This window comes from Vanessa atalanta, chromosome 1 (assembly GCF_905147765.1).
Source record: "Vanessa atalanta chromosome 1, ilVanAtal1.2, whole genome shotgun sequence".
NCBI classification, from domain to species: Eukaryota; Metazoa; Arthropoda; class Insecta; order Lepidoptera; family Nymphalidae; genus Vanessa; species Vanessa atalanta.
The window spans coordinates 8,285,925-8,310,039 of NC_061871.1; the positions used below are offsets into that span (position 1 = coordinate 8,285,925).

The window sequence follows — 24,115 nt, forward strand, 5'->3', positions numbered from 1 at the left end:
TAGTTAATTTAAAAATGTCTTCGAAATGAAATTTATGTAATAATAATGTAATTTACTGAGATTGATTATACGAAATATTATCTTAAAAGCGTGTCCAATAAAAACACAATAAGTTTTATTTACTAAAATCCTTGATCAAACAGCGTTATTATTATTTACTCGTATATTTGGCATAGAATATTGCAAATTAATTTCTAGAAATAAAACAAGTTAATTTATTTTTAAATAATTCAATATTTTATTATAATATAAAATATCAACGAAAGGAATAAAGCAAAATTCAAATAAATGATTCCTTAAATCTCGCAGTAACTTTTGCCCTTATAAAATATTACGACTTTCTTAAAGGTAATGGAGGTGAAAACGTCGATCAAGCCGAAAAGGTAATTGGACCTGAAATTTAAATTGGAGACGGTAATGAAAATAGAAACGACGGAATCGCCTTTTCACATTAAAATTTCGATGATAAAGTTTCTGGAACTGAAAGAAATGTACAGTTAATTAGGATTAGAGAAAATAATTATACATTTATAACATAAAATAATAAAATATTTAAACATTCGTTGTTCAACAAAAACGAAAATATTTTGCTATTGTTGGAATCAATAGCTTTTTTCCACTGGTATTAAAATAGCTATGAATAATTTCACATTTAATTCTAACGCGTTTTTTATTTATACATAAGTAATAATTACCACCAGTACCATTCATTTAGAGTCATGAAGGTATACAACATTGAAAAGGATCTCACAGATATTCACGCCTACTTTCCTGAGAAAGCTAGCGATGGTGGATCGGGTGCAAACTATTATACGGGTGTTCTAAAATAACTATCGTTAGTCTCCAATGTATTGACACTTCGATGTGAAATAAAGGTATTGTATAGATAATTATATTTCGAAGATCAAGCGTTTCACATCCGCTCGTAATGCAAGTAAAACTATCATAGAACATCACGGTAATGTCTCTGACCTTACACAGTCCAATATTATCTTCTAATGATAAAGTCATTATCACAACAGTTTTTAAAAATACAAGCGAACAAAAAATAGTAGCGTTTACATTTCATATAAAGATACTTAATTCATGGTTAATCTATAGATAAGGATAATTTTCATATTATAAATGAAAGAACGAAGGTGGGTACTTCGTCATTAGCCAAATAGCTATGTTGGGCATATTACCGTTAGTGACTTTATTGGTTTGTGGTGCCCAGGCGTTGCCGGGAAATGTGGAGAATGCTTTGGCATATGGAGAAGTTGCTGACCGTCATTTCAACGTAGTAAGTACTATGTTTTAATTAAAGTAACTTTTTTAGAATTATTTCAAGTAAGTTTAATAATAAATTTTCAAAAATATGCAAGCGTTTCTAGCTGTTATTTTTAATTTATACGTATTAGATCTTTATAGTAATTTTCAGTAGTGATTTTTATCGTTCCGGGGTTTTTATACTAATCATAAAACATATATTTAGATGTTTTATGATTAATTTAATTGAATGTAATTAATTAAATGTAATTTATTACATAAGATGTTATTAGTAAAATTAAAATCTTCAGTGAAGTTTTACCCGCATTAGTACTATTTTGTGACCTTTAGGTGAAACACTGTGAAGATTAGATTGTGATACGTGGTCAAATATATTTTTCTCATTCTCACAATGCTAAATAAATAGATACAAGAACAAATATCAAGCTGATATTTGTGTGAAATAAATCAACCCCAATACTTCAAAATAAAGGTCTTGTTCTACTAATTGCAGAATCGTATAATAAAGAGGGATAGAAAGATAAATGCGTTATATTGCTGAAAATCTTCAAAGTATAGGAAACTAGAACTTCTTTTTTAACTTAACGACCATTTCAAAGAGTTGTAGATTTAGAGTAACCACTAACCATAACTATGTTTATTAGTATTAGGAATATTTCTCAATATAAAATAAAATAAGAATATTCTTTTAACAAATAAAATAAATTAAGGGTAAATAACAGGTTTACAATGTCAAAAATCCATTTTTTGAGATATTCATATCTATAGAAAAAAAAACCATTTTTTGAGATATTCATATCTATAGAAAAAAAACTCAGTATAAAAATGATAGTTTTAATAGACGCCTTACGTGAACTTTTGATACTGTTTACTCGTACATTTACCACAAGAATTAAAATCCTAGACTGAAATTATTTATATGTTTGTTGATCATCAGATTCAATGAAAGAGTCAAGTATTTTGGCTTCAATGCCAGCTCCCAGCTGGAGTTTCAAACTAGTCGTGTAATCAAACAAATTTCAAGAGTAACTACTAAATATTATTGTCGGTCGGATTACCTGGATTTAATCTAACTGGCCATCGACGTCAGTCGATGACGCAAAGACCGTTGAGCTTTATTGGTATCCTAGATGTTTTGTTAAAAATGTAACTTATGAATCTTTACCAAAAATTATATTATGATAAAGTAATAGATGCTAATTATACGTTGATAAAAAAGTATTTTACTTAGAATTTTAATTGCATATTACCCCAAAGAGCAGTGACGTTTTATGTTATAGATCTTTGTAATTTATCTTAAGTTAATTTTACGCTTCACGCCACGAATTCCCTAAAGGATAAGGTTTATTCTTTCTTCCTTTCCTTCTCTTTGACTCATCATCTTTCTCGTATTATTTTGGGATTGTATATCAAATTCATGTTGTTTGATGTCATGCGCCTTAAAGGACTTTTTATCAATAAAATTAAAAAAATATGTATATCGTCCCGCGGACTTAAAAAAACAATAATAAGTTCAATTATTTTTCAGAATTACGATTTTCTTCTAAAAATATTAAATATATTTTAAAGTAATCGATCAATATAAAACAAATTTAATATCCCTTTTAAGACCTACGTTATCAATACGATGGTTTAAATGATTAGTGACTGGATAATAGGCTTATTCAGATCTAAGACGTATTTTGATAATCTGCAAGCTGTATATACTTATGATATTACTTTACGTACCTAAAGTTGGTATGCTACATTTAATTTTTTTTTTCAATAATTTAAATTTTTATAAGTAATAGACTGTAAGTGGGATAACCCACTACTGGGCTAACGTCTCCTATCTTTTTGAGAGAATTTTGAACTTATTTCACATGTCATCCGAGACACGCAGGTATTCTCAAAATATTTTCTTTCACTATCTTGCACGACATTTATGAAAACTTAAGTGATGCATGGCAATAATCTTCAGATTTTCAAGTTCAAACCACTGGAAATTTTCGAGACTTAGTTTAAAGAATTCGTTTATTATGGTCGTGATTTTATTTAAAGGATAAGTAGGAATACCATAACAAGAAGGAACTATGATTTATTTCGTGGTTGTGGGTTCACAATATATATCGTGATGATTTTGTTGTGGATGCGTGATAAATAATTAATTTACTTGATTAATTGGACTATTATATCATCAGCCATTCAATGTATAATATTATTAGTAGTATTTTCACGTAAGGTTCTGATAACTCATTATTTTGATTTAATAAATTACTAGTTTTTATATAACACGAAATTATTGATTTCAATGTTTGAATCTAAACTTAATCCTAATTAATTAAAATACATTTTAAATTAATCTTGTCTTATTTTATTTCACCGATGACCAATTGATGTAATTATTACTTAACGTGTTATCAATAATTTTAACAAATATCTAAAAAATAGATACGAAAATACGTATTCGATACATAAAGTTTTTAATGAAAATATTTCTAGGCCTAGAAATATTTTCATTATTTTCATTAACTGGCTGTGATTTAATTACATTTCAAATAATTAAACATAGGAAATAGTAAATCTGGTTTATTTTTAATTTTTACAAGCGAAAATATAAGAAAATCATATAAATATAAATTAAGCATGTGTGCGTGTATACTTATAATAAACAATAGACAGATTAATATTAAAACATACCTATATCGCGTATTTACGTGTGTTATCATAAATTAAAATTACGCAAAACATAAAAAATACCTTTTTTTATTCTCTTACTTCAAATAATATTAATTTTATTTAAAAACGAAATAAATATTCTCTAACTCTAAACCATTTATATTACAGGAAGAAAGATTGTTAAGAGATGGCTACTATTCTGAATCGCACACCGTAACAACAAGTGATGGATATATGCTGGAAATAAATAGGATTCCATTCCGCCGTCATGAAACTGTAGATAATGCCACGAAGATTTCCAAGCCCGTTGTGTTTCTGTTGCATGGACTTCAAGGCTCCTCGATTTCCTACATTACTTTAGGACCAGGCCGCGCTTTAGGTAAACATAATTTTTGACTTATTCTAATCCAGTTTTTTACCAGAAACTTTCAAATACATATTACAAAATACATTACTATAAAAAAAAATTAATAAGAACTGAGAACTGAAGAACTATATTCAATACGCGTTGGTGTCAAAAGTTCCGGTAATTATCTTATTATTAACAAAAACTAATTACATGTTATGTTATTTGTTACTGACTTTCTGAGTACAATCATAAGAAATAACACCTTAACGCACACTGCGGTATAAATAAAGAATGTATATGAAATACAAATATATGTACCTACAGTGTAAATAGTGCAAGCAAGATAATCGATTGTTTCTCTTTAATTACCGTCTTTGGATACGAAGAAAGTGAAAACCATTATGCAATAGTCGTTATTACAGGTACTTGTTAAGTTTAATTTATTAAATCAACCATTGCTCTTTATCACAGCTTACATCCTGGCGGATGAAGGCTACGATGTTTGGATGGGCAACGCAAGAGGCGTCCTCAACTCGCGTAGACACGTTACTTTGGACCCCGATGTGGACGTAGAAAAATTCTTCGATATCACCTTTGAAGATATCGGTATGAAGGACCTGCCTGCAATTATCGATTACATTTTGGAATTAACTGGAAAATCAAAGCTTCATTACATCGGACACTCACAAGGAGGCACTGCTTTCCTCGTGCTCAACTCGATGCTCCCCGAATACAACCAAAAGATTGCATCAGCCAATTTGCTCGCTGGTGTCGGTTATCAAGAAAACTTCCCCAACAGAGTATTAAGCTTGCTCGCCATTAGCACCAATCCTATTTACGTAAGTATTACCAATTAAGTTAGAAAATATTAATTACATGAGCAAACGTGCCTTTTGATGAATATTATTTATAGAAAACGTTGTTGAACCTAAATACTTATTTAAAAAAAATATTTATTTTTCAGTCTTATGCCTTAAGACAAGGTATCGTAGAAATACTGGGACCTGACTGGAACAGCTTTCTTAATGACGCGGAATGTAATGACGATAATTTGGAAGCTTGCGGTCTTTTAATAATAAAGGAAATTATGGTATGTATAAATGAAACACACAAGACAATATGAACAGAAACAATTACTGACAAACATAAAGTAGGATCATTATACACACATGTCATTATATTATTTAAAATACTTTTTTTAAATGATACTTTTTAATGATGATAATGATAATACCTAGCATTAGTTGCAGTATTGAATTATCATTTAAAATTAAAAAAAAAATCAATATTCTCATGAACAAAGATTTTATTAATAGACCGGATTCATTACATATAATTCGTGTTTGACAATATAAAAGTAACATAAGTAATGTTACTTTTTCAAAATAGGATTTTTTTTAAAACGAAACATTTTAACGAACTATTATTAAATTACATTTTATGTTTTTTTCTCGGTTATGTAATTCGATGTTATAACTAATGAACGATACAAATTTCAGGGTGATTTGTTCAATACATTGGAAACATTAGCTGGTGCCTCAATCAAACAATACGCTCACTATGGACAGAATATTCGTTCAAAATCGTTTAGAAGATGGTATTACAGTCCTATTAAAAACCTGATCAAGTATGGATCTCTCAATCCTCCTGAATATCAAATAAGTGCGATCACAGTCAATGTCACCATGCACTACACAGTTAATGACTCACTGTTAGATGAACAAGATGTTATTGATATGGCTAAAGTTATGCCAAACACACGCACTCGTAAAGTAGCGCGTGAAACTTACTCCCACACTGATTTCGTTGTTGCACCTGATTCCAAGGAGTTAGTGTACGATTACATTGTTGAATCTTTAAATAAATATGAACGTTAAGTCAAATTTAACACAAAAAAATACTGTTGTTAACAATTTTTGTGTACAATACCCACGTCGGGACTCGTGACAATTTTACTACGGGTGTGGTAGATTCATGCACAACGTCCTGTATCTTAATGTATCGTATTACATTAATAAAGAATAATTAAAATAATAAAAAAATAATAAAATAAAAATAAAATTATATCATATCGATTTATATTTGTAAATTAAATTATTATTTTATAAAAACTTTCTTTTTTATTTGTATCCTACAAAATTTCTGTCGTTGTAACTTTTAATTACCTATTGTTTTAACAAATATACAGTTAAATAAAAACTTAATATATTTACACAATTTTAAAGACATTAATTAAATTATTTTAGTACCTATATCTCTAAGTAATCTCAGCCTGATCACACTCAACTATTTATCATGTGCTAAAAATAGACTGCACCATATACGCTTCACCATTTTTCTCGTAGTTCAAATATATTTTAACTTCCGAGTTGTGATGATGAAATAATAGAACACCCGATATACGTTTACTTAAACAGAAATCTAAATTCAAATAAATCACGCAACTTAGATCATTTAATAATTAATAGTATATCCTTGTGCGTGTCGATGAAATCCATTAAAAGCACTTTCATGCAGTTTACAAACGAACGCGTCATAGGATGAGGTTGGTCGTCATTAATTCAATTCGACAAAGTCCATTAAATCTGCTCGGTGATTTATTTCGTATCCGCTGACCCTTTCCTTTCTGAACCGAATATCGAAGTTTGATATTCAATACACCTAAATGACTTGGACACTTTTTCGATCGTCATAACTCTTACCTCCGCAAATCCAATATACAATGTAAAATGAAATACCGAATAGTAGATAAAAAAATGTTGTCGAATTTGGTTGAAATTTATAACGTACTAAATTATTCGTTTCATTCTAAAATTTTAGTAAACAAAAATATTTACTATCAATACACAGTGAATATGATTTTATAACTAGAAAAATAATAATAAATGTTTTATTTTAATTTAACGGCATATGTTTCTAACATTGTAAATTACTTATAATATTTAATTTTTCAGTTTAATCGATCACTATATAAAAAAAAAAAAATACGTAAGTTATGCAATTATGGAAAAAGCATGTACAGTGACGATAATGTTACTATTCCATTATTTTCACGTCATAGTAAAAGAAATATAATTTTAATAATGAAAAAAGTTACTTTTACTTTAACAGATTCGTTGAATCTACTTTTGCCACTATTTTAAACTATAATCAAATTCAGATAGATATACATTTTAATCAACTACACGGATTCAACAATGCGGACATTGATGAATATTACAAGTCTTTTCCTATAAATTTATTATATATTTTAATTTTCGCATGCACCGCTACGACAGGGAAATATATATAATTTTTTTTTAAAGGTTTACTGTTATGTCACTAACTGGTAGTCTAATAACCAAGCGCAATGTTATTTACTTTACCTCTCTGGGTGACCTGTAAGCAATGTTAGCATGAGCTAAATAGTCATGTGGCTCACTAAGTTGGTAGATGATATGTGATCACATTGCGGACTTGTGTAATACACCAAAGAGGTGACATGAACTCGTAAACGACCATTTCACTTTATTCTCATCGCTGTTTTATTTGGTACCGTATATTCTCTGTACCATCTCTCAAAGGACAATATTGTGTCGATTCCCGTATTCACAAAGCTGTATATTTTTCGTAGGACCAAAGCAGATTCATTCAAATGGAAATTCAACAGAACACAGGAGGTAGTTCTTAAAATGTTGAAATAGAACTCAATTTGTGAATATCGTGAGCGACTTATTTGCGTTCAATATTCGTGAATCCTTAAAATTTTAACGATTGACTTTTATGAGACTCAATTATACAAATATTAATAAAAACACAATTAAAACCTGGTAAGTTATATATAGTAATCTTTTAAATAAATATAGATTCTTAATGTAAATTATATACTAAATATAAAATTGTGGTAAACAAACGTTCTTTAGCTCCTACGACGAGGAGTAGCAAGTGTTAAGCTAAAGAAGAAATGATATGAATGTCATACATATTGTCATATGAAAGGCGCTTTCTGAATCACTAAGACAGGTCGACATTTTCTACCTATTAATTGTATATTAATATATTTTAATATTGTCGTCTTTCATCTCCACAAGATGTATTAACCGTTCAATTATTTTTGGAATATTTTTTGCAATAGGTATACTTACTTACATTTTTAGGTTATAGCTCAACATTTTAAAGCACCTAACGAAATTGTACTCCCATCCTAAAGCTAAAATCTGTTATAATGGTCATATGATTCAGACTAGTAATCAGAAACAAGAACAATAAAATCGATTCCTTTAAATTGTAATTATTTTAGGCATTTACTTCATCAAAGCTTTGTCCGTATTTACAAGGGTATAAGATGTTATGATTAATTGCATCGCTTTGTCCATGTGTTGTAACAAATGCCTTGGTTTTATTTCGTATAAGCGTCCAAGTCACGTTACTGTTAAGTAAACTAAACACGTGCGTCCGTCTGTCCGACGTTGGACTTTTGCTCTCACCGCACACTTCGATTTATCATCGTATACTGTCTAGACAAATAACTCATTAGTTTCGGTTACAAATAATATTATCAACATTGATGTTTCACTGGTGGTAGGCTCTAATTATCACAAATTCAATAGTCTTGATGAAATTGTCACCTTTTTTGTCATTTAAACACCCTCTTAATAGAATAATTCATGATTGAGCTTCGTGCAGGCCCACCTTGGTGGACACTGTCCCGTTATCAATTGTTCTCTCAAACAGCAATACTTCTAATAGCACGACAGCAATCCAATTAAATTAAACAGAAAATTAATTACACGTTCCCATTTAAATGGTGAATGAGCCATTGTAAATATTAGGACCAAAGGACATTGACGGTGTATAAAATGGTTTATAATTCAACCGGCGACCACTTACTGTAAGGCTTATTTGCTCTGTTCTGCTTAAATAAAATTAATAAATCTAACATTTACAATGTATTAATGAAGCAAAAAATGGCTTAACTTCCCACTACGCTAATTTTTAAGCACTGTAGTGATGAATTTCTCCCTTATGAGCCATTTACAAAAAAGGATTTTATAATGTATATCTTCCTGCAATGTGAATTATCTACAAAAATGGTAATATAGTGGTGAGTTGTGTGTGTAGTATGTATTATAATGCTCTTTCCCTGCTATTCTCTCGAAGCTTCAAACTCAATTTGATTCTAGGGCTTGATTAAATTGATAAGAATAAAAAAACGTAACTAAATATTAAAAAAAAATGTTTTTGAAACTCAATACCGCCGAAATTTAAACGCGGAATGTTGATAATAAATATTTAAAGAACAATTGCCATTAGCGCGTAGCAGCGTCATAATGGAGCAATAAAGAGTGTCAACAGAAGGTTGTGAAACACCAGTTTATAAAGATCTCTGAGGACTCCTTGTAAAGAATACTTAGACCAAGACTGTTGAGGCTTTTAAAAGTGTTACATGGCTCTTATTACGTGGTCGTGTTAAAATGCTCGTAGCCGCTATCAGGGACATTAAACGGATAAATACCAACGCTCAGTGAAGCGCGTAGACCCTAATGAAGGAAGTCGTATTAAGAGGAAGTCGTTTGGTGCAAAGGCGTCGAAGACTGCGGCTTCCGCGTCTTTAATGTTTTAAGAAAATAAACGTGATAACTTTATCGCAAGCTAACAATATCAGCATGAGTATTTTAAAAGGGGCGGACACATAAACGCAGTAAAAACTAGATTTCAAACAGACCGAGTTAGAATATTCCTTTATTTATTTATTTATTTATTTATCCTTTATTCCTTTAGTATGGGAGCTCGGAAGTTTCGAGTTAAAAACTATTTAAATATATTTGAAATGAGTGAAAATATAGTTAAATTTCAGGTTGTTACGGAACAAACGTTACAGGAGGTGTATTCACACATTCGTATTTATTTGAACGCGTCCGAGTGCAACGCTTCCTCTGCAGCAATGCGTTAAAAATTAACTCCGCCGGCTGGTGAGCTTTTGTTGCGAATTTTATTATATAACGGGGTCGATTTTAGTTCATAAATAAAATAACATTTACTTCCGAATGATATAAATATTGATATACGATTTTTTTCGTAAATGTTTTTTCTCTGCATTTATGTGAATTTAAATTGTGTAACTATTTACGTCTAACGAATTACTAATTTAAATCTGAAAATGTAGCGAGATCGGACTGGATTTGGTAAGCGGAGAATTGGAAGCTTGAGCGGAGCGGACTTACTCGGATTTCCAGTGAATTGCGATGATATGAGTACACACAAAATATAAAAGTACCTCTTTATTTTTTTTAGTATGTGTATAGCACTGCCTATTCGTATGTCGACTACTACTACTCTATATCATGAAACACTCACGTTGGTTTAATCACGTGACCAACAACAACCGCATTATGTTCCTCAATGGAAAGGTGATGAGTAAATGAATGGAATTCAATTCGAAGAACAATACGCATTAATTTATTATTATAAATTATTAAAGTTTCTTAATTCAATAATAAGTAACAAAGATCTCGATGAGCGTTTCGCTAATGTTTATTATATTACTAAACTACCGCTGTGAAACAAATAAACCTGTAATTGATAAACGAAAATTAATTGCATTACACTTGATGTAATATATGGTTTTACATATAATTTAATTGTTTGCAACGATGCCTATGTTAAAACAAAGTCTGCTCACTGCACCGTCTCCTACCATGACCGGGCTAAGAATGTGACAGACGGATAATATTATGTGGGTTGAGAACGAGCATTTTGTACTTCACAATACAATTTTTTTTTTGAGGGGTATCAGATCCATTACTATTGTTTATTCGTTTTTGTGCTTATTCTAGTAGGCATAGAAGTCCGTGTCATCCTTGTTTCTGTATTTGATACGTTCTTAGCACGGTCATAGTGTAAGACAATGTAGTGAGCAGACTCCTTTAGGGAACTTAAATTATAATTTGTTTTGGCTTTATTTCCAAAACAGTTAAAGATAGATAGCCCCTATTCCCAATATGTTACTTTTTCACTTCATGGGACATAGCACCAGACTTAGTACCAACCGTACCTATAGTTTATATACGTTATCAATATACAAAAAAAGTCACGCACTACGCCAATGACCTCTATGTGAGATTGGACGATACTAACGAACTAAGCATTGTCATATATCGAGTAGTCACGTGACTTGCATTCGTAAAACATCAACATGGAAGTGCACAACGGGTTGTGTCACTTATCACTGTAGAATTGTAAATACCGTTGGATTGTAATCTATCTCGCGAGATTGCAAGCTGTCCAAATATTATGGACGGTGATTTACCTCAAAATAAAACGTCAAAAATTTCGATAGTTTATGATATTTCGGTTAGGTTAGGTTAGAGTTTTTATAATTTAACTTTAATTAGCTTCGGTAGATTATAATATATCGAAAAGGAATGCGTGAAATTGTATCACAACAATCTCGCGAAATATATTATATATAATCTAAAGGTATTTACAATTTTACGGTGACTTACTCAATCTTAGTAGATCAATCCATTCTGACTGTCGATATTTAAGATTTTTATCACAATTTTAAATATAAGCGATGTTCCGGCCGTGCTTAACCATTCTACCAAGAGATAACATCTTACCGCAGGCCACGCCTCTGTCTCATACCTTCCTTGATAAGCATTATTAAAGGTTAAACCACCTACATGCTTGAAAGTATAAAACAACAGAATATACCAATTCATTTATTTTGATAAGAATAAAAACAATTAAGTTAATAAATATATGCGAAGCGATTTCAAAATCGTTTCTAATACCTGGACTGCGTACCCAATCATAACTCAAACTTTACGCTGAACTGTAGGTAATGAGGGATATTGGTTGAATATGCGCGTTTAATTTCAAAGCTACAAATGAAAAACTTTGGTAGGTCACATATTACTTTAAAATATGTCAGTTTCGCTAAATAATACACGTATTGAGAGATATGATAGGCATCTTTAAAAATAATTGTAATTCGTGTCCAACATTTTCAAAAAAGAAAACGTGTACAAACATCACACGTGTAATTTTTTCAACGAGCATTCAATTATATCACTTGCGTGAAGGTTTCTATCATAGTGTCATTACGTACAACAATAAGGTAGCGGTCGCGATTATTAACATATAACTGTTTATAAAAACATTTAATACATCAAATATTTAACGTCTATTGAAACATATACTTGCACAATAGCTAATATAATTTATTATTCGTCTGATCTATCATTAATTATTTTACAATTAAATTAAATAAGTTTGAATCGTCGATAATAAACCTAAAGAAACGAATTCAATTTACACTCAGTGTAATCAAAATCGTGGAAAATCGAATTAATAGTTGAAATCAATGAATGGCTCGTTAATTTCCCTCTAAGAGCTCTCTTCCCGAAGACCACAATTACATGACGATGAAATGAGATGTGACGTAGAATCGGGCCATTAATTAAATTGCAAGGACGCCGTACTGTTTACGTTATTTCGTTAATGGATTCATGTTTTACCAAGATACGGCACAGTGCAGACATCTACACTACCGTACTTTATTAAGCGATTCTACTGGCAAACGATAGTTGTATTGCTGCTTTAATATTAAGGTTGAATAAACCCATTTCATTATTTGTTGATTAATTTGATAATAATCTAATTAAAATTAGTTGCTTTTTATGATATTTGATGGTTTTATTTTTAAGTAAATTCAACTAAATCTATCACGAAATAAGCGACCAAGTTAACAAATGAATAGTTCCGTAGCAACTTGCAAATGTTCCACGGTTGTAAGAATGCCCTTTGACTTTATGTCCAGGCACTAGATACATATGTATCATATTGACATCCGACATATGCATGTTTCCCTTCACTGAGCACGACATGAATTATAAATACAAATTAAGCACCGTACATAAAACTAGCTTGGATTTGAACCTGGATACTCGATTAAAGATTGATGTATTCCATTGGGCTATCTCAGCCTTATTTATTATTTTTTTAACTTTCAATTTTTACATTTGAATCGGCATCACTGAAAGCAATAAATTGTTTTATTAATATAAAATATTATCGAGTACCACTGTTTAATAATTTCTAAAAATATTGTTGCTCCAAAGTGCAATGAAATATCTCGATATAAGTTAGAAGGTTTTACATGCGGTTGCGTAATAATTTTTTTTATTCCACATTATTGCGGCCAAGCATATGGGCCACCTGATGGTAAGTGGTCACCACGCTGTAAGTAATATTAACCATTCCTTACATCGCCAATATACCACTAACATTGGGAAGTAGTGTAGTACTGTAGTTACACTGGCTCACTCACCCTTCAAACCAAACGCCAACAATACTGAGTACTCTTGTTTGGCGGTAGTAGAAACGATCGTAGCCATATTGCTTTTATCATAGAGAAGAGACATTTTAAAAATATTAATTTAGTTCGATTTATATTTTTGGATTTAAATTTAACAAATGAAGTATTAGAACATAAAAATAATTATTTCCGAAAACAATAGTAAAATTTACATTGGTTGCTATAAGACTTTCATTCTCAATAATTACAGAGTTTTGGTTTTATCTATTATTAGAATATTTACTTGGAAGAAGACCGTCTAAGTAGGTAGGAAAAAATTGTTATATACCTACATATTTTTAGAATGCATTTATTTATTTTAATATTTTTTTACATTACAAATATTTAAAAAAATAAACATCGTTATTTCAATACATATTATATTTAATCAATTTTATTAAAAAGTACTGTTATAAAAATAAATACTAAAATCTAAATCCATAGTTCGTTCCACGTATTTCAGAAATCGTGAGCATCGTGTGACGCCGTACTGGGAAGGGTTGATATTGCGTTTATCACACCGAGTAAATGGCCCTAAGCAAATGTGTAAGAAATAATGTTATTGTTAAAGGGTGTATAATCTATCTCACCTGGCGTTGATGTGTTATTTAGCGCGCGAGGCGCAAAGTTCAACCATTTTAACCTCTTTTTTTGCTTCGTAACACTTATAATACTAGTTCCCCGCTAACACAATAGAATATTTTCTTTATTTAATATAGCAGCAACGCACATACATATTAATAGTGAAAGTAAAAACTACTCTGAACTGAAGTAATGCTTCTCTGATTTCGTAATTGTTGACAATTTAATGATCGGTAGCCAATAAATCGAGACATCATTTAAAAGTAACAATTCATTCTCCGTTTCAAATGACAACAATTTGAACTTCGAATAAGATTTGGAAAAATAATTTTGGAAAGACGCTTCCGTTACGGATAAATAATCGCAGTATACCTACATAGCACGCTACACTTAAACTTGACTACCACATTTCTCACTCACACTGTATCTTTGGCATAAATTTGTGAGGCAATATCAATGGCTCCCGATGATCAAGTACGTGAGGCGCGTATCAACGCTAGCGAATACTTTATGGAACCGATATCAATAAATTGGTTCATCTCTATATAACATGTTGCAACTGTGGCTATACGTAATCGCATGATACAAGTGACATTTGTGAATTCAGCTTTCTCAGAATAGAGACCAATGAACTTTCGTTGTAGGACGTAGGACTGATATGGAAAATTGAAATTCCATTGAAAAATTATAATGGACAATTTTGCATGTCTGTTCTATGTAATTATTTGTAAAATGCTGCCAATGATTCACATTGTTTGGCTAAGATTTATTTAGGTGCCAAAATTCTCAAAGTAGCAAATTATATTATCTTAAGTTAAATTAATGCGAAAATATAACATACCTTTTGCAACTATTCTGTTAAGATTTCTATCTTATTTAAACATGTTTCACTAGAGCGAATTATTTGGTAAACATGGTTCAGAAGTTCATACGATATGCAAGATTCCCCACGGTGTTTTCCTCTAACACCGAACATGCAGTGAATTGTATAATTACATAAGGGCGTGAATACTCAGTACTCAGCCTTTACGCGGAATTGAATCCGCGTTGGGTTAAGATTCATAGAAATCATTGAATACTAACTACATTCGTGATAACATATACTACAAATGTAATTATAGAGAAACATTGTTAAACAATATAAAAACTATAATATTACATTAGTATTATTGGGTATTTCAAGAAACAATTAATCCTTTATGTTTTAATTTCTACGTACTTTTACTTTTACGATTTTACTATGTTTTAATTATTCAATACAAGTTTGTGAAAAAATAGAAGATTTGTTTTTTTTTTTTTATAGTAGATCCTTATCGTATTTTTTTGTGATTTCAATATATACTGATCGATATTAAAAATAAGTTGATTATTATTATTAATAATAAAAATAAATCATCATTAAGAAGTAATCCGCTGAAATAATTTAATTAGTTCGGCATAATATATATTTTAGATATACATAGATACATAGAATAGTGTTCATCCCGGATAATGCGTGGTTCTCTAAGGAGTAACTAACTTACGTAATAGAACATCGCAGACAATTAGGAACGGACGGTTGTAAAAAAAATTAATTCGAATGAGGTTGTTACTAAGACAATAAAATATTAAAATATTGCATTAATCAAATCTTTTTTTTATTTTTTGTGGCTTTATTTTCTGTCGAAAAAGATTACTTCGCAAAATCTTTATTGTAGTACTGTCTGACAATAAGACAGCCTGTCAGTAAGACATTTGATACACTTGTAAGACACGGAACTTCACTAAGTAATGCTAGCATTTTTCATTTTGGTATATCTTTACCTAATACCTAAATATCTAACCTAGAATAAATTTTTTTACATAGATTGCGGAGAATAAACAAACAAGAAACTAATAAAACAATAATTTTGCTAAGTTTACATGACATTAATAAATTTACTATTTGTGCATGCTTTTATTGATAAGTAAAAATTACAGCATGATGCCAATTTTGTTATATACAAAATTGGCATCATGCTGTAATTATATAAACGAAATATTATTAAAACTGTCTTTCCATTTAAATTGAGTCATTCGTTTCGACTACGAAACTTTTAAGAAACTCTAATTAAAAAAATGAAGAAGGAACATATTATATCAGACAAAAAAAATTACTATCGGAGTAAGAATGCGTGACTCCCAATCTCCAAAGTACCTCATAGTCAAAAGACTGATACTAAAGAAAAATACGTCTACGTGCGACGTTTCAAGTAAAATACTTTGCAAAAATAGGGTTGATGAATGAAATTTTTAAATATCCTAATTTTTATTGATAAAACTCAAGTTACTTAAGCTATTATTTTTTTAAAATATTTTCAAAGAAACTAGAGGTATAGTAGTACAGACAGAAATGTACTAGGGACACATATGCCTCGTACATCAATTTTATATTTTACATAAAAACTATTATTTCAATTAAATGGGATATGTATTTTTATAAAGTAATATCTTTTAGACAACCCTATATTACCTTCACAGTTTGCGGTAATCCCGTTCGGTGAGGTGGAATTCAGATAAAATGGTTCATTGACGCGAGGAGCCTCTTCTGAAATAACAATATCCTGCGACTACTGCGTTCAATGATCGTCGACTTTATCACCGTGCAGGTGAATATAAGAATTTCAAAACGTTAAAATATGTCCGAATTATATATTACTAGTTATCGCCCGCGGCTTCGCTCGCATTTTAGGGGTTGGTCGTCATGTGTTATGCAAAAAAGTAGCCTATGTATGTCCTTCCTTGGAGTTCAAGTTTGCTTCATACCCAGTTACATCAAATTCGGTTAATTGGTTTGGCAGTGAAAGAGCGACAGACAGACAGACAGAGTTACTTTCACATTTATATTATTAAGTATAGATTTAAGACTTAGATGTTATATGGAGCCTCTTAATATATACGACATATTAGCCTAGCAGTATTTACTTTGAGCTTTTATTAAATAAAAATCCGTTGAGCCCTGTCACTATAAAACTCAATCCAGTCGTTTCTTTGTGAAATATGTATAGAAAATTAAACAGTATTTTCAAACATTCATTTTTTTTCACGGCATTAATAACGTCCAAAACACGATATTAAAAATAAGAATGAGTATATTGGTTTATGGTATTACGTATGTAATATATCAGAAGTATTAAAATTACAACACATAAGCAAAATCCAGTAAAACCATTAGATGGGTAAACGACCATTTAATTCAATAAAGGCCAACATTAATCAGCCTTAATGTGGCGAGATAATTATTTGCGCGGACGGTCACGTGACCACAGTTTTTAACTGTTTTGTGGTCGACTAATTGCTTTTCAGTATAAATTCAGCAAAACAAAGCAATTTTTCGTGTTTATTTTAACCAGACATTTTATGACAGCTTCTTTAGTATTAAGTATAAGTTAGTTCTTTAGTATAAGTCACTATCTTATGAATATCACAACGTTTGTTTTTTCATTTTGACATAAATAAATTAATAGTTAAATTTCCTATGTATTGATCGATCAGATTTTTATGAAAGTGTTTTCGTACATCATTAATAGTACAAAGAACAACATTACTTGTGTAATGCAAACTTATCCTTAGCGGTCCTTGTTACAGAAACTGCCACATTTCCTAGATGTTTATGTAATATTAATTACCTGTAACAAAAAAACAAAGTATAGGTCAGATATGTAATACATTTATAATATACATAATACAATTAATACAACCTCGTATTAATTGTAGTAAGAAATAAAAACAATTTAAAATGATTAAACAAATATTTAATATTAGTGTTCCTTCATGTGAAATAAAATAAACATTCGCTTATTTAATTACAAGCACTATTCGGATACGTATACAAAATTAAAAAGTAATTACACAGCTACTATCCCCTCGGAACTAAAGGTACCTTTACACCGTCTTTATTGTTATTGCAAACAATGTATATTTACTATAAGAAAGCTACCCAAAGGCTATATAAATAAAGACTCGACTTCTGCATTAAAACAATATAAGCTTATTATTTTCATTTAAACAATAATCGGTTAGTGGAACAGGTCTTGTTTGGGTCACCAAATTACTCGGAAAACATTGATAACAAAAAAGAGGCACAATATCTAATACATTTACAACGAAGTACGGCAGGGCGTGCCCCCGTCAGAAGCACGCGGCCATTATGCCCCCGGCCAAAAGGGGCCTGGCGCAAGTTATAAGAAATATTAAGAGGTTTAGCGATGCCTTTGGCGGTGACATTACGATATGCGATGTGTAAATATATTTCTTTAAAGTGGAAAATATTTTGTAACATTTTCAGAAAATGCTAAGTTTTTTTCTGATTTCTCAAAATATCTTTTACCACGATATCAAGTGTTTAAATATTATATTATAACAAAATTGACAAAATGTTTTGAAGAACCTACTCTTAGCTCCCGTATCTCGGTTATTTTTTTATCATAAAACATATTTAAAAATGTTTAAATATATGTACGTATAAAGCACACCGATACACATACAGGTACCCCGCTAGTTATTGTCCAATGGGCCAGCCCCCAAGTAATGCCTTACTAATGACTGTGTGTCGAGATTTTTCCCCCCACTCATAAATATGCATTAATGATGGGCTTTCCGACGGAAAGTGTAATTTAAATTTTAGCCTACGCTTCACCTACTTCAAGTTTAAGTGGAAAATAAGTGAGAAACTAGGTATTCGGTGTTAATTATTTCAATAATAAAAACAACTGTTCAAATATTTATGTACAAAATATAATATTTCAGTTATTTTTAATATTCTTACGGGAAAAGTTAAAATTTGGAAGCAAAATTATTTCGTCGCACCTACAACATTTTAATAGCAAACACTTTGAGCGCCATATTAGTAAAAGATTATTCTTAGGAACTACATTAATGTGTTTTATTATTCTTTGTTGAGGTGGAATATATTTTTCTACACTACCGCTGAATCTTCATTTATTCTTTAGTGAGTTACACTTTTAACGAAAAACTTATTTACATAAGAACTTGTGAATAAATAGAGGAATAACACGAGGAAATGCATAAATTTGTATTTTACTGTTTAAATACACTTACATTTAAAATTTATATTAAATTTTCACTCAAAAAGAAACTTTATAATGTGTTATATTACCTACATTTAATTTCGAACTTATACAATTTTGATTATTGCTTACAGTAAACCACGCCATGAAACGATTGTTTATATAATAAATAACTGGTTATGTAACGTCTACCATGGAAGCCATAGAAAATAATTGCTAGCGTCGAACACAAATCGAATCCTATTACAATCAAGCAGGATGGACCTCGATTCTTGATAAAATCTTTATTGCAACATCGATTCCCAGCTTAGTGTGGACAGCATAAAAAGTTTATTATAACTCCCACATTACTTTTGACCGGAAATGTGCAGAGAAAACTAACCTTTATTTTAATTGCATTAATGTCAAAAATTACTTACAATATATATTCTAGGAGATCTGGTTTTGTATCTGTTGTACGGTGTCACTATTACTTTCTCCTTCATAAAGTTTACCGAGACGTATTTCCACCTAAGTGATATAGTATTAATTACCACACGTGGTGACCTGGTTCGTATAAATAATAACAAATTATTAAGAAAAAAAAAGTCTCGTTATATTTATATAAAATAAAAACATGAGAAAAAGAGAATTTTATAAATGTCTTCAAACAATGGATTGCATATTTTACTGGTAATAAACCTTTTCCTCTACCTTTCAAAACCCAATCTACATAGTCTGTATAGATGCCAAGTAAGGCTTTACTTTCGCGCTGATTTGAAGAGTAAATAAGCTAGTTTAATTACATACATAACCGCCATAAGAGCTTAAGTCTACCGCTGACTTTGTCAACGTCCATAGGTTCAGGAGAGCATTTAACTTTAGGCCGATACCCTTCTGAGTTTTCATGAAATTGGTTAACATAACGTAACAATATACTATCTGTTAAATATTTTGTTTCAATTAAGGTCATCCCCACTTTAACGCGCACATGTAGTATAATCTTATCAATAAATAGTCTTTGAAACTCAAGTTTTCGACTTCGTTAATGCTGCATCTGCTTAGCAAGCTAAAATGGTTCTCTATTCTAAAATAGATTTGCAAGGAACAAAGATACTTTACAAGAGAAGGCTTTACAAGAGACGAACAGAATAAACACTAGAAAATCTTAGCTATATATAGTAGAGAGAGATACTAGATAAACAATTTAAAATATCTAAATTTGAGACTATAAGTATTATACCGTTAGTCCATAGCTGGACTTTTAGCTAGTTTATTTACGAAGTTAAATTATTTCTTCAGGATAATTTATTTTAACATTATCATTAGTCGGATCAATTGTTCTACAATTTACAACAGATATGCTTAATACTACATTGAAAATAATTGAATAGTAAACGAAATAAAATGATAGCGCTGTTTGTAGAGTAATCGTAATAAAAACAAATGACCGCCATAACGATGAAGTGTAAGCTTTAAATGATATTACTGGAATTAATAAAATTGAGCACTTAATTTAATCAACAAATAAAAACTTTATTTTGTAGATTTTACAACCTATAAATTAAGTTCTTGTTGTTTTTCCTATGAGCTGTTGTGTTACATTGAATATATATGTTTTTAATATTGCGCAAGTCTCGTTGCTATTTTATTTTGTTCCTTTTTTTATTTGACACTAACGTTTTACTTTTAATTTTATTTTTTATCAAACCAATTTTAAATAAATAAGTAAGACGTATTCATAACAAAATTAAGGCAACACCAATTTCATTCATACTTACTTAAACAAGCTCATTACCAAATGTGTTTGATGTGGGTTAAAATCGTGTAGTCATATACTTGGCAACAATGACGCGTACGTATCTAAATAAATACTATAAAAGTAAACGTAGGCAATAACAATAAAATTCGCAAATACACCAGACGCTTTGTGTAATCGTTGAATGGTATCGATATACCACGAATCTTTTAGCCTGGATCTATATTAAGCACACATATGTACATTGTACATACATAACTCTCACATAGTCCTCATGTACATGTTTTACATATATATGACATGTACATGTGCAATGAATATGAATATTTTGAACATGGTTTATATCCAGTATGGTAAAATTATGTAATACATAAACATATAAGTATTTCTTGCTTAGAGCATTATTTAATTTCTTCATTAATAAATTGCACCCTTGCAGGGCGCCCGGCTCCGATTGCTTAGTAATAAGTAAATCATAGGGTAAAGTTTTTCAATATTAATTTAAACAAAAGAGTCACATTGATATTCTAATTTTATTCCAAAAAATAAAAATGGCGTTCGTTGCAACGACTCGATTCAGCAATTGGTACCACACGCGATACGTGTTATTTACATTTGAAGTCAGTTCACAAAACAGATCAATCGTGATGAGCAAAACGTTGCAAACAATTAAACATTAATAAAGACTCATTAATTTTAATTTAGTATTTTAGAACAACACAATTTAACAGTGTAGTAATATTATTAAAAACATTCTTAACTCAATTTTATCATTTAAATAATTAAACAAACCGCCAATCCAACTATCACCCTACAAATGGTGTATGTATAAAAGAAACGCAGTCTTAAAGAGACGTCGAGGACACTGAAAGCATATGTAAGTTGGGAATGGTAGACCACGTTTAAACATCTCATTAGCGGAAGTATTTGTGCTGACGGCCTTGAGCATTCTTTTCTTAATTGCACTACTTTTGTAGACTAGAGGGCCGAGTAATGTACTTTAGATTCTAGGAAATACTTCCGAAATATTCCAATAGAGCTAGACCACAGATTTTATACTTTGCAACTTAAGCTTTGAAACTTTTAATTTGCGCTGAATTATTAAAAAAAATATATAAAAATCGAATAATATAATCTTTAATAATATGTTATAATATTGTAGTTGAAATTTGTATCATTAATTAAACTTTAAATGAATAATGCTACCTTTTTAAGTAGAAAATTGCTATCATTTAAAACCAGCATGAGTCATAAAAGTCCCATTGCTCGGCAAAAGCCTATTATCATAAGGAGATGGTTTGGAGTTCCACGTTTCTCCATTGCAGTTTACAATTACATATGTATATATGTATGTGCAAAAATTTTTTCAGTAATAGTTTGAAATTTTAATTTTATAAAAAAAACTGTCGCGGTGTCTACCTTCTATTTAAATTATTTCGTTATTCCCGAATAACAAATATAAATGAGAAGTTTTTCTACTGACACCACATCCCTTAGGGTTTCCCGCAAATGAAATTCGAAGGGTGTTAAGTTCGAGAAACGTGAATGGAATTCGACAGCATCTTTACATTTCCCCCCTGACGATCATGTGATAACACTAACATAAAATACATATAAAATAGGCACTCAACGTTGCTTTTTGACTTGTATTTCTGTTACCGGCGATAGCTACATACATGCTTACGCACGTACATATACAAATAAAAATACAGAAACGAACTCTAACGATCCGAAAACACGGAAATATAGCAATCAGTCTGATGTCAAACTGTACTGTATAGAAAAACAAGTTTATGTAACATTATACAATTTAAAAAGAACACCCAATTTTATGATTCAATGCAGATAAATTAAAATTGAATAGAATTTATTTCGTGATCAACGTGTCATTAGGTATATTTTTTAAAGAAATAACCAACCTTCAACCCCTAACATAATACTACATTAGCATCCTGCGAGCGATACTCGGATTCTTTGTTACCTTTATTGTTTGACATTTCTTTGGGATTCCTATTTTAATTTGTTTTTTTTTTTCTTTCTTTTATTTTGCGGCTTGCCCGTCTGTTTTAATGGCTTTTGTTCAGTCGCACGGTTTATTTTGTAATAAATCGCGTGCTTCTTGATGTTTTCCGGTGCTTACCATTATCAAATGAAATGTCATCAATTTTACAGCTACACCATAGCTTATCTCATAATATAAACAAAGATAATATTATATAGAGATAGATTTTGAATATCATACAAACATTATTACTAGTTGATTAATGATGAACATGTAAATAGCAATAAATGTACAGCGATGTTTTTATTAATATAACTTCATCTTACTTCCAACAACTCCTATTACGTCTGGAGGTCCAAAGTTTACTAATGTCTTGGAAACACATCTCTTGCAGCATGTTGTTGTATCGTTTGCTATATTTGATTAAATTGTGGCAAACCAACTTAAGGAATATTAATTTATATGAATTTCTCTCGCGTTTAAGTAACTAAATGTTATTTATTTACAATTCATTCATTATTATTATCAGAATAATAACAAGCAATATTAATTAATCTCTATTCTCGGAATTTAAATAAAATCTATTTACATAAAAGAATTAGCATGCATTTATGATAACGTTAAAACGGAACCATAAAGTTGTAATTGAAAACAATCTATTAATTAACTAATAAATTTGTAATTTATTAGTGGCTGATTAAATTTAATCGTGTTTACTCGACAGAGGTAGTAAGCGTGACCTTATGGACCTATTAACTGTTTCGTCCTCTATTTCTTCGTCTGCATCAATATATAATACTTTTTACTATGTCATACTTTAGTTTTTATAATATTATAATTATTTATTTTTATAATCGAATATATTTTTGCTACGGGATCATTATTAAAAGAACATCTGATTGGCTTGTTGTATAATTTACTTAGCAACTTGTGTGTGCCCTCGACTAATTCAGGATTACTTTCATCTTTTATTATACGGTATACCGAATCACGTACAATCGCATTTTTGGCATTTTATCTCGGCATTTGACAACAATATTCTGCTAGGTATTGCATATTTGGAAATAATGTATAAATTACAATGTTCTAAAACAGTAGGTAATTTCGATAGTAAAAATATACAGTAACT

The 24,115-nt window shown here is 30.3% G+C and overlaps 2 protein-coding genes across 3 annotated transcripts in view; one reads left to right on the top strand and one right to left on the bottom strand.

Moving 5' to 3' along the window:
- The window catches only part of LOC125072830 (syndecan), a 238,876-nt gene that overhangs the window by 120,419 nt on the left and 94,342 nt on the right, over window positions 1-24,115 (bottom strand). The gene's annotated exons all lie outside the window — the stretch shown is intronic.
- LOC125071948 (lipase 3-like) lies at window positions 1,157-6,343 on the top strand. Its single transcript, XM_047682774.1, has 5 exons — window positions 1,157-1,282; window positions 4,096-4,306; window positions 4,748-5,115; window positions 5,241-5,366; window positions 5,776-6,343. The coding sequence occupies exons 1-5, from the start codon at window positions 1,169-1,171 to the stop codon at window positions 6,151-6,153; spliced, it is 1,197 nt and encodes a 398-aa protein (XP_047538730.1). The 5' UTR covers window positions 1,157-1,168; the 3' UTR covers window positions 6,154-6,343.